Consider the following 13,088-nt stretch of genomic DNA (forward strand, 5'->3'; position numbering starts at 1 on the left):
TATGATTGGCACTGAGAATTGCAGCAGCTTTTTAAAAAAGTTCAGTTTAAAATTTGTTCATGAATCTTCACCGTTCAGGTCCGATGTTCAGAATCTGGTACACTCAGGTCCAACTGGATATTGGAATTACTCAGACTTTGGATAATGCAAAAGTTCTATTACTTGTCATTTATTCTGTGCTTATCTGCTTCCAGTGTAATGTTGGGTGCCTTGGTCAGTTCAGAAGGGTAAGTGAACAGACCTAGATTACCATGCCACTGTCAATAAAGCAGCAATGCAAGAGAACTAGGACTCAATTTAAATCCAGAAGTGTTCAGCTTTCTGGAAAATCCTGATTACCAGCCACCAGCATTTGGACACAAAGCCTGTAATAGTGCACTTCAGACCAATTCCAAACCCATTTTAGTACCTCAGCCTCCAAAAATGCACAAATATCAAAACATGATTGTTGAAAATCAACCCACTCTTTACAGAAGACATTAATTTATGGAATCTATGCACAGCAGTAGCAAATGCAAAAAGCTGCGTGTGATAAAAGCTTTTGTTTGATAGTATTTGATTTCAATAGCTGCTATACCTCCTCAGGCATAATAACATGGTGAGACAAGGAGGTCTGCAAGAATCACTAACTGATCGTCTGTGAACTGCTGTTTATGCTCTTGCCAGTTATCGTGGTGAGTTCTTCGAAAATTAGATAATGTTTTTTTCACGGTCATCTGTGAAAACAAGAGAATTTTAGTAGAGTATGTTGAACAAAAAATGGATAACTATGCCAAAATTATATATTTGCAAATCATCCCCAGTTCACCAAAAAATAAATTATAATCTTTAAACTCTCAGTGCATTTTGTTAATTTATTTCAAATTACATATGAATTTCCTACATAAACACTCCTAAAAAGTAATAATTGTTAATGGTTCCTAAATATTTCCCTCACTTTAAAAATTAACATTTAAAATTGCAAGTGATTTTCAGTCCTTCAGTGCCATTAAGACGCATCCGTTAACACTGCTGCCTTTCAGTTCCAGAGACCCAAATTCAATCTGACCTTGGAAATTCTACAGTCTCTTCTTGACCACTAGGACCCTGACAGTAGGTTAATTGGTAAATTAACTAATGGAAAAAGGAATCAAAACTGTTGAAGGATGTGTGAGAGAATAAATTATGTGGGTATAGGGAAATAAGGAGAAGGGTAAGGGAGTGCTCCACTGGGAGCTAGCAGGGACTTCATGCCAAATGACTCCCACCTTTGTTATAAGATTATGAAAGCGGGACATTCCAATTCACATTGATGCTACAAATTAGTCTGCTGTAAACTTCATCCAAATCACTGTCTAAGATTTCTATCAATTTCCTGTACAACTCAATGATTTGGAACATGATTGGAGATGAGCAACTGCAATTCTTATCGTAGATTAAACACAGGAAATTTTGTATTTTTGATCGATTTAGTTTTCATTTTCTATGCAAATAAATTCTTAAATTTCTGCCAATAATAAAACATCAGAGAAGTAATTTCTCTAAACAGCATATATTTACCTCTATAGGTTGTGGGTCATTTAGGTGACCACTGAGGTTCATCAGAAGCTGTGGCATCCAAGTGGGCACTTCATATGGACTTGATAAGATGCAGGCACTTAATCCTAGCACTCCAGCATGCCGACGAACCAAATCTATTGAGATCATGAAAAATATTAAACATTTTACACTATCATCTGCATTTATCTATCCTAACATTGCTTTTAACATTGGTACACTCATTATAGCTTCAGCTGCTAAATAGTCCAGTAAAGAATGCTTGGGAACAAATATTATTTACACCAGTCATATTAATGAAAGTTAGTTTAAAAAAAAATTCATAAACATATTTGTTCTTACCTGCTGCAGGAATTGTATCTGCTACGGTGCCTGGGTCTCGCTTCCTCTTTTTTGGAAGTCTGGTCTTGCAGAGCTGTTCGAAGTGCAGCTGCATGGCAGAATCCATAGTCAAGAAATTGCACTGCAACAGACCACTCAAGGTGATAGCAGCCATCTCTCTTGTCTGTAAGCAGTAAAAAGACAGGCATCACTTCACATTCAAGGTTCACACAGTACATTCAACACACAATTCTGCACCATGACCATCCCTACGATATCACAGTATTATTCAACACACAATTCTGCATCATTCATGACCATCCCTACGCTATCACAAGGAATCCCAAAATAACTATTTTATTACTTCCTTTCAATATGCACAACAGTTTTAGGATTCGCCTGTTGCATATACTTTGTCTGCAAGGCTCTGATCATGTTTCTCCACACTATTTGCAAGCCTTTGAATATTCCTACAATCTGGCATTTCCTTCAGTACCAGCAATTTAAGCAGGTTAATTGTCAGATTTCAAAACAAAACTTTGAACAACAAATCTCACTTCTCTCATTTCATCAATAATCAATTCACTGCATCAAAATAAGTTGATGGGAAATGTGGAATTGCTCACCCAGTAAAATTCCTGACAAAAACAGCTGAATTAGTGGACAATATTGTTAATTCAAATCTATTAAAAATGTAGCTGGTGGCAAAGCAATTGCACTCAATTCTGATATATGAAAGCTGCGAAGAATTAGATATATAAAGATGTGTAATTACATAGATGTATGCAATTGTTACAAATACAAAACTTTCATTGCAGTATAAAATTATAATCATAATTCTTCCAGATGTAATCCTTCTGCTATCTCCAAGTTGATGGCCAGACTGCTTTTTATCCAAGTTCTTCAGAAATTAATGTATGGGAGAGGAAGGTGAATTGTAGTTCAAAGTGAATTGAGGCTGAGTACAGGGCTACGGTGGGAAACTTTGTCACATGGTGTGAGCAGAATCATCTGCAGCTTAATATGAAAAAGACTAAGGAGCTGGTGGTGGACCTGAGGAGGGCTAAGGCACCGGTGACCCCTACTTCCATCCAAGGGGTCAGTGTGGACATGGTGGAGGATTACAAATACCTGGGGATACGAATGGATAATAAACTGGACTGGTCAAGGAACAATGAGGCTGTCTACAAGAAGGGTCAGAGCCATCTCTATTTCCTGAGGAGACTGAGGTCCTTTAACATCTGCTGGACGATGCTGAGGATGTTCTATGAGACTGTGGTGGCCAGTGCTATCATGTTTGCTGTTGTGTGCTGGGGCAGCAGGCTGAGGGTAGCAGACACCAACAGAATCAACAAACTCATTCGTAAGGCCAGTGATGTTGTGGGGGTGGAACTAGACTCTCTGACGGTGGTGTCTGAAAAGAGGATGCTGTCCAAGTTGCATGCCATCTTGGACAATGACTCCCATCCACTCCATAATGTACTGGTTAGGCACAGGAGTACATTCAGCCAGAGACTCATTCCACCGAGATGCAACACTGAGCATCATAGGAAGTCATTCCTGCCTGTGGCCATCAAACTTTACAACTCCTCCCTAGGAGTGTCAGACACCCTGAGCCAATAGGCTGGTCCTGGACTTATTTCCACTGGGCATGATTAACTTATTATTATTTAATTATTTATGGGTTTATATTGCTATATTTCTTCACTATTCTTGGTTGGTGCGGCTGTAATGAAACCCAATTTCCCTCGGGATCAATAAAGTATGTCTGTCTGTCTAGTTTCAAAACACATCATAGATAGATTTCTAAAGTAATATTCAGATTTCTAGTGTGTTCTAAAGTTTCACTCCTTTGGACTTTTTCAATTTCATTCTTTATAAAACTCAGTGACTGCTTTGTGAACAAGAACAACATTCAATTTTATGCAAATGATGAGCTGACAAATGGCTTTGAATGCTTGGCTCTGGTATTTGGTTGGAGGATGAATGCTTGATACTGTGAGAATTCTTCACTATTTAACATGTAATGAAGACCGTGGCTGAGAAGCTGTAATAGTGAGAAACCAAACAAAGAAGTAAAGCCATTGTGGAACGTTGTATCACACTATCTAATGCCCAAAGATAATCTTGATTTGTTTTTGAATAAACAAGGGAATGAGATAGGAAAAAAATTCATAAATCTTCCTGTGTGAGCTTTATTCTAATTGAGCAACTAGGTTCTACCTTTAGCAGATGAGTACAAAACTATAACACAAGTTTTCCCAACTTTCTTGGGATCAGCCATCAGTGGTAGGAGATCAAGTCATGTATCAATTTACTAAAATGCTCAATTGCAGGGGCACATAAGCAACTCAAAAGTAAAGATTTAGAGCGATAATTGAACCGATGCAGGAAAAGGGAAGAAAGGAGCATGTGGGAGTGAGAGCAGAGGGAAGAAAAGAATCAGAATTCAGGGTATCAAAAGGAGGGCAATGAGAAGGGTATAATGAGGTATTACTTTTAAATTAGTACTTTTATTACATTCCTGCAATACTGATTGAACTTCTGTGCCTCCAAATCACACGATCAAAGTAATTTAATCTTCAATTGGCATAAGTAACAATCCCGCAATTCAAAGATATACTCATTTATACTTTATTTAATGTCCCTCACTCTCAATTGTATTCCAACACTTTTCTATTCTATCCCAATCTGCTCATTCCTTTCCTTGGTTTAATTATCCATTTCTTCTCATTTTATTCAACCACACAGCCTTTGTACGCCTTTCTCCATACACCAACACCAAGTATACCGCTGAAGAATGTCAGGCTTTTTTTTTGCTGCCCCAGCCAGGACAGTGGCAATCTACCCCAGCCAGGACAGTGGCAATCTACCCCAGCCAAGAGATCTTACACTAGGACAGTTAGAAAACCATTTATAAGAACAGAATTTACTGGCTGAAAGGTTAAAATTTCATCAAGAATCTAAAACTTTTCATCTGAATGTGAAGCTTGAGTAGTTCCAAGTAAAAGAAAGCACAGAGAGCACAACTTCTGTCTGTGAAATATAAAAAATATTCACAATATGGAATTGGCAAAATATGGTAAATTTAAGAAAACATGTTCATTATGGCTTGGGCTGAGAACTACCACTGTATCTCTGTAGTCAGATTAGCTTACCTCTAATTGTTCATCTTCCAAAAGTTTTAAGACAAGCCATCTTATATCTTGGACAGCCTGTTTATTGTCCAAAAATACAAAGAGATTGTAGAACACCATGGTCTGGAGGTAAGTTAAAACAGTGTACTTTGCATGCCAAGAACTGCTCTCTGATGTCTGTATAAATAAAGATAAATCCAAAATGATTAACAAGAACATAGTAAACAAAACGTAAGTGACTTCTTTATATTCAGAAGATTCATACAATAGTTACTATCTAACAATTTAATACTCTTACAGTAAATTGGAAACTGCTAAATTCATTTCTGCAATACAATACTGAAGTTCTGTTGTAACCAGCCATATCTGATATTGGACACCTGACATCTGCAACAACCACAAAGCTAAAAGATGATGTGAAATCATATTCAATTGGGGCATCCCAAGATCACAATATTCTAACTGGAGTCTAACTAATCAATTATAAAGGTCTTGCATGACCTCTTCTGATCTCTGGTGACAGAAACATCAAAAATTCCATTCACATTTAATCCACAGCCACATCGATTTTTGATCCTCAATAAACTCTTTGCTTTTAAACCTTAAAACATTAACAATTAATTCCATTTCCTCTCATTCTTCAAACTACACAGAGAAATGTGGAGTACATACATTTATGAAATCAAATGTAGTTGCTCGACTACAGAAAATATATACAGAGGGAATACAGAACACCAATAACCAGTTACTATATCACGAAATACAACAAAATGTGAAACCTGAAGATGTTTAGGGATTAAAAAGTGATTCCAAATGAAAGTGAAGCTTATTAAAAGCAATGACAAATTCAGTGATGTCAAAAGTAAAACTCATGATGCTTTGAAAATATAGTGAGTAAAAGTGATTAGGGTCACTTCAATAAGAGTATTGTAATTAAGAGACAATAAAGAGAAATAAAATAGTATTTTAAAGGAAGCTTGGAGATGGAAATCTTCTGGAATAGTGGATATGTTAAATGAATATTATACTTGATTTTCACAATTTTCTGGAATTTTGGAAAAAGACTAAGGGAGCAGGAACAGTTAAACTGGATCTTTATGACATTAGTATAAGGGAGGTATGAGGTAGGAATGTTTGGCACTAGATGCTTACAAAAAAACTACCGTAAATTCAAAGTTCAAAGTAAATTTATTATCAAAGTACATATATGTCACAACATACAATCCTGAAATCCATTTTCTTGTGGGCATACTCAATAAATTCATAACAGAATAATAACCATAATAGGATCAATGAAAGACCACACCAACTTGGGTGTTCAAACAGTATGCCAAAGATAACAAACTGTTCAAATACAAAAAAAAATAAGCAATAAGTATTGAGAATATGAAACAAACAGTCTTTGAACGTGAGTCAATAGATTGTGGCTATATTTCAATAGGTAAGTGAAGCTGAGTGAAGCTATTCCCCCCCACCCCCACCCCGTTTTAGAGCCTGAGGGTTGAGTGGTAATAACCGTTCTGGTGGTGAGAGTCCTGAGGCTCCTGTACCTTCTTCCTGGTGGCAGCAGCAAGAAGAGAACATGACCTGGGTAAAACGGGAGCACTCAGAGGAAACCCACACAGTCACGGGAAAACATACAAACTCCTTACAGGCAACACTAAATAAACATTCAACACACACAAAATGCTGGTGGAACACAGCAGGCCAGGCAGCATCTATAAGGAGAAGCACTGTCGACGTTTCGGGCCAAGAAACATTGCTTATTTATCTATAATTATATTTGACTTAGCACATAGCCAAAATATGTAGTTATGGTTACAACGTAGCCTTTTACACCTCATCACCAATATCTCCCTCTACCTTTAAGAATATTCAAAAACACTGTCCATGGTCCTACAAAGGAATGTGTTCCTAAGACTATGCCCTGAGAGAAAATAACACTACCTCAACTCTCTCTTAAATTGCTAATCCCTTTTCTCCAAGATGTATAGCCTGCCAGAAGAGGAATCATCTTCTCTAAATCCATTTGAGAACACTCAGGGTCTCACTGTTTCAATCAAATCCACTCTTCTTATGAACTCTAACAGGCACAGGTGTATCCTGTTCAAGTTTTCCTCACAGGATAATTGACCCAAATCCAGTAAAACATCTCTGAACTGCTTCCAACACATTATATGCACAGTACTCAAGATGCAAATTGGCATTAATTTAGAAAGATGATTTTATGTAGAAACAATTTTCAGCTGTATTACATTTTAGTAAGTTACCTTTCCTAAATGATTTGCTAAATTTTCTTTTTAAAAAATGAAACAGAAAATTAATCGGAGACGGTTTAGTGCTAAAAGCTAAAAAGTATCAGACAGAGTTCATACCTCATCACCAATTACATTCAAAGCTGAATTCTCAGGTTTTATGCAACTACAGTATTTTATATTTTGCTTTCTAAATTTTAATCCATTGAAGTCAAGGGTTCAAAGGAGGTTCACGAAAATGATTCCAGGATTGAATGGCTTGTTATATAAAGAGCGTCTGATCGCTCTGGGCCTGTACTCACTAGAATTCAGAAGAATGAGGGGAGGTGTCTTAACTGAAACCTACTGAATGATGAAAGGCCTTGACAGAGTGGATGTGGAGAGGATGCTTCCTATGGTGGGAAAGTCAAAGACTCAGAGCCTCAGAATAGAGGGTGGCCTTTTAGAATGGCGATTAGGAGTAATTTTTTTAACCAGAGAGTAGTGAATCTGTAGAATTCTTTGCCACAGGCAGCTGTGGAAGCCTAGTCTTTATGTGTCTTTATATCAGAGGATGATAGATTCTTGATTGGTCAGGGAATGAAGGGATAAGGGGAGAAGGCAGGAGAGTGGGCCTGAGAGGAAAATTGGATCAGTCATGATGAAATGGTGGAGCAGACTTGATTGACCAAATGGCCAAATTCTGCTCCTATATCTTATAGTCTTATGGTCTAGGACTTGCAAGCAGCCATCTTTACTGATGCATGCTGTACTTCCAGAGGCACTTCTAAAATTAAACTCCTAAAATAAGGAGTCAGCATATCAAAATATACCATTTACCTGCTTCATAATATCTAGTACCATAGTGACTTGCTGGGGATATAGCAATCCCTGAGACATGAGCGATAAACACATCTTAGCATCTCTTTTGAGTTCATCATAGCTCTCGTCATTTTCCACTGGAGCAATCTAAATTTAAAAAGCAATAAAAAGGTAACTTAGAGTGTCAGTACTCTATACAAATTTTGCATAACAGATTCAATGCATCAGTAGGACAAACTTGTTGGTCAAGAAAAATGCTATCAATTACCATCTATAAGAACTAGATATTAAATTCCTTCAAATGAATAGTTAATGTTTTTAAATTCATTAATTTAGGAACCTAATTTTATAACTTGACAGAAAGACTAATCTTCTAACCTTCTTTGCTTCACCCATTCAACAATGAGAAGAACATCTAGCATCAAAATAGAACATCAAACAGAGGTGTTGGAAAATGATTCCTCACTGCAATAAGTCGCAATGCCAAAATTTGAACCACTCACATGCAAACTTTTACACCTCATTTTTTCGAATCTGGTTCTATATTAGTACAATTTACAATGAGAAGTGTCATTACAGATCAATAAATAGTTAAAACACCTCCTCTGGGCTGCATATGGGAAGTTAAGACAATAATGAAGGCAAATAATCTACTTTTCAATAGCATAGACACAAATTATATATCAAGGAAGGACAAATCATATTGAAGAAACAGCAAACAAATACATGTGTTTTCTAACATCTAGGAAGTACAATTTAAATATTACAACATACCTTGAACAACAGCGGCATAAGATGGAGCTGTTCTGCAATTGCTGTAGAAAATGACCTTCCTGCACTTGCCATTAACCATTTCAAAACTACACAACAAAACAAAACATGCCACAAGTTAAGATGCCAATACTGTTATTGATAAGTTTAGTTCTTTCCATAATAGAAGATGAAAGCCCCAAAATTCCTTTTCAATGTGCAGCCATTAAGGTTAAAACAAGCTAGTCCTGCTCTGTGGTACTGCATCAGAAACAAAATGAGATAACCAACAAATAACTACTGTTATAGCTATGAAGGCAGATACGTAAGAACTGTTGTAAAGCTTTCAAAGGTCAAAGGAAAATATCAGATATCCCATGTAAACTATTGTATGTATGAGTTGCAGTGTTCTTTTAAACCACTTGCTAGGCATTAATGTGTCAATTTATTATAACGAAGTGAAATAAAACATCCAATGATAAATCCAAGTAAAAGTTCTATACTTTTTACTGAAACTGCAAATGTCTGACAAAACAAAGGCATCTTGATTTTGATCAACTTGAAATTTACATAGAGGATATGAGAACACAAAAATTATATTAGAAAAATCAAGCATAAAAGATGATAAAGATTTGCACAACTTCAAAATTGGGTGGATGAGCTGAGGCAAGGCAGAGGCTATAATGCTGTGGAGATGGCCAAGCATCATAGTTTGTTGACAGGAAGCAGTTTCGAAGAAGGCATTGTGTTACAAAGTCGAGTTCCACGTAAACAAATAGACGTGAAGGGATAGAGTCAATGCTAGTTCAGCAGAGTTTTTGCGAGGGATGTAGAAAAATAGCTTTAAAGTTTTGTAAAAAAAAAAATAACTATTTTAAATTAATGTCTTGCAATTTTAGTTAGAGGGAGTTGAGCCAAAAACAAGCTGAGAAACAGTTTAACTACAGTGAGGAAACAGTAAGGATTAAAAAGGACATGGTATATTGTCAAGATAAAGGGGGAAGACGACAATTTTTTAAAAACTGAAAGCAAGCCTTAGGATATGGAAAAGCAGCCAAAATATGTGTGCAAATAAATCCAAAGAAAGATTTTAAGTTCAGGATTGCTTAATGACATTTCTGTAAGACCAGTGTAAAGAAGAAAATAATTGTTACTCCAGATGCAATGCAGCACAAAAACAGATACAAAAGATAATGAACACAATAATAAATATACAGGACTATGCAAAAGTCTTAGGTACCTTAGCTCTATATATATATGTGCCTAAGACTTTTGCACAGTACTAAATGCACAAGATAATTTATATACATAGATTGAATGTCCATAAAGTGATGCTGGGCTATATATAAGGTAACTGACAGAAAATAATAAAGTAGTGGAGGAATTAGTGGGTAGAGTATTGATCAGCCCTACTCCTTCAGGAAAGTAACTGTTCTTGAGTCTGGTAGTCCTGGCATGGATATTATGGAAGTGGGAGCAGGCTGGGTGAGATCATTCATGATCTTACTGGCCCTTTTCCAGTATATTTCTGTATATAGGTCCTTATTGGCAGGTAGGCTAGTGCCAGTGATGGGTTAGGCAGTTTTGACTATCCATTGCAGAGAAGTTACATGGGCCAATGAGAGAGACGTACTTTTAGCAGGGAAGAAATTAAAGAACTATGAACTGATACTGGTGGTTCTATAGTCAGCAGCACAACTATTCAGACCATAAGAAACAGGAGCACAATTAAGTCATTCAGCGCAGTCTGCTCCGCCATTCCATCATAGCTGATTTATTATCCCTTTCAACCCAATTGTCCTGTCTTCTCCCCATAAATTTTGACACCCTTACTAATCAAGAACCTATCAACCTCCAGTTTAAATATATCCAATGACTTGGTCTCCACAAGCATCTGTGGCAATGAATTTCAGATTCACCACACTCTGACTAGAGAAATTCTTCCTCATCTCTGTTCTTGTATTCTGTAGCTGTGCCCTCTGGTCCTGGACTCAACCACTACTGGAAACCTCTCCACTTCCATTCTATCCAGACCTTTCAGTATTCAGGTGTCAATAAAATCCCCTCCCCCCATTCTTCTAAACTCCAGCAAGTACAGACCCAAAGCCATCAAACTCTCTACATAGGGGTTCCCAACTTGGGGGTCCACTACCTCTCAGTTAATGGTAGGGGTCCATGGCATATAAAAAGGTTGGGAGCCTCTGCTTGAGGACCAGACAAATCCTGAATGGATGGTGAACCAATTATTGCATCTTCATAATTTAATTCAGTCACCACATGATGCTAGCTGCTCCAGGAATCACCTTAAAAAAAACTAGATGAATTTAGCAGAGACCCTAATGTGCACATAATTTGGGATTGGCTGTCACTCTAATAGATACAGCTATAAATTACATGTAGCATTGTTGAATTCATGTTCTGTAATGCTAAGTTCATTTCCCCTGATAATCATACATCAAATATCATTTAGTGTAAAACTACTGAGACAATTAAAAAAGGCACTAACAAACAACTTCTCGATTGCCTCAGATGAGGGAAACTCTTCAGCAAAGGAAAATACCCAAGCCTCATCCTCTAGATTCTAGAATCAGCCTGTTGAACTTCGAATGAATTTACTCAATTATTGTCCAAGTAGATTTCAGTGGATGCAAGCTTCATCTTAACAAATGAATACATCTTTGCCTGAACTATACACTCAGTAGCCACTTTATTAGGTACACCTGCTCACTCATGCTATTATCTAGTCACCCAATTACATGGCAGCAAGTCAATGCATAAATGCATCCAGACATGGTCAAATAACAGTGGCAAGCAGAACAGCATCTTTGAATGCACAAGTCGTCAAACTTTTATTAGGTACACTACTATACCTAATAAAGTAGCCTCTAAGTGAATGGAGATTCAGCCCCTATTACCAACTCAATAGCCAGTTTACCGTGACTTGAGAAAGGACAGGTCAGGCTTATCACTCTCCATCTCAGTAGTTAAGGATTACAGCTTTATTTCATAGTGCATACCATTCATCAAAAGATTAATATTACCAGCACAAGATATTGAATGTTTACCTGTTTTCAGAAGCTTAATAGCTTGGGTTCTTTCATCTTGTTCCCCAATACCATTATCCTCAACAACATGATTTTGTATCTCTTCGTCAATTTCCATAAGAGGTTTAAGTTTGCCCGTGATATAGCTGGTGAATTCAGAGACACGTGGTGACAGTGTCGGATTTGAATTAGGTAGAGTGATGTCTATCATGAATAAGTATGTCAGAACACTACAAAAGAAAGTATTTGAAAAGTAAAATTAATGAAGGAGTAATCCATTATTAGTTTATCTATTATTACACATTTTATTGAGATTTAATTTAAGAATTTTAGAATGCCTTCTAGGAACACAAATAACGGATTCATCATTCCACTTCTAAAATCTCTGTATCTCTGTGAATGGTTAAAAATACAATCATGTGTGTAAATAGTTTAATTAAGTTAAATGGCTTGACATTAAACGTTTGTTTTGGAGTGTGTTACTGCCATTGGGTGTAGTTTTAAAAAAGATGTACAGAGGGCAACAAATTAATCAGCGGTCTCGTTTGTTACAGCTATTTAATGGGTTTCATAAAGTTTGAAATCAGTGGATTACGAAGAGCACAGGATCTTTCAATTTAGGATGTTCCTCACATATAAACAGGCAAAAACAGGCCAAAAATACTCAAGAAGGCACTAAAAAGGAAAAAAAATGTAATGGGAGATATGAGACAAAAGGAAGAAGTTTTAAAGAAAAGGAGAAGAAAAAGATATAGCTGTATAAGGAGGTACATTTCAAACTCATATAATATTCCAATATAGATCTAGAATAATTTAATTCCAAGTCACAACTTTGTATAATAGGATACTGTAACATTTTTAAATCTCCTATTTAAAAGCACTCACCTTCCTATCCTTTCTCGCACATTTTTATAGACCTGTGTGAGTTTAGGCTCAAGGTATTCAAGGAGTCTATGCATCAATTCAGGTACTCTCCACTCTTGTTGAGCCAAACCACCCTGCAAAATGTATAGTCGGCTAGCAACAGAAGACAAAGAGTGTGAGCTGATAAACTTTCATTTCTTAGTATATCAAGACAAAAGAACATTTATTTTAGTTTTGATTACCTTTAACAGGCATATTCTCCCTCACATATTTATGACTGCTTTTCATGAATACTGTTTATCTGGTAACAGTGAAATGAGGAGGGAAGGGAAATGCTGGGACTGTGCATAAAAGTGCTGGTCATCAAGGTTTACCATTAG

General features: G+C 36.7%; 1 protein-coding gene across 3 annotated transcripts in view; it reads right to left on the reverse strand.

The window, feature by feature from the left end:
• Positions 1 to 13,088, reverse strand: part of LOC140730482 (proteasome activator complex subunit 4-like) — a 123,984-nt gene that overhangs the window by 6,194 nt on the left and 104,702 nt on the right. For all 3 annotated transcript variants that reach the window (XM_073050964.1, XM_073050963.1, XM_073050965.1), the window contains 8 exons: positions 12,730 to 12,861; positions 11,866 to 12,074; positions 8,825 to 8,910; positions 8,069 to 8,197; positions 5,016 to 5,171; positions 1,879 to 2,041; positions 1,540 to 1,673; positions 578 to 716 (listed from right to left, as the gene is read on the reverse strand). In XM_073050964.1, coding sequence (XP_072907065.1) covers positions 582 to 716; positions 1,540 to 1,673; positions 1,879 to 2,041; positions 5,016 to 5,171; positions 8,069 to 8,197; positions 8,825 to 8,910; positions 11,866 to 12,074; positions 12,730 to 12,861 — 1,144 coding nt within the window. In that variant the 3' untranslated portion in view covers positions 578 to 581. The remainder of the gene's footprint in view (positions 1 to 577; positions 717 to 1,539; positions 1,674 to 1,878; positions 2,042 to 5,015; positions 5,172 to 8,068; positions 8,198 to 8,824; positions 8,911 to 11,865; positions 12,075 to 12,729; positions 12,862 to 13,088) is intronic.

The sequence above is a fragment of the Hemitrygon akajei genome, chromosome 7 (assembly GCF_048418815.1).
Source record: "Hemitrygon akajei chromosome 7, sHemAka1.3, whole genome shotgun sequence".
NCBI classification, from domain to species: Eukaryota; Metazoa; Chordata; class Chondrichthyes; order Myliobatiformes; family Dasyatidae; genus Hemitrygon; species Hemitrygon akajei.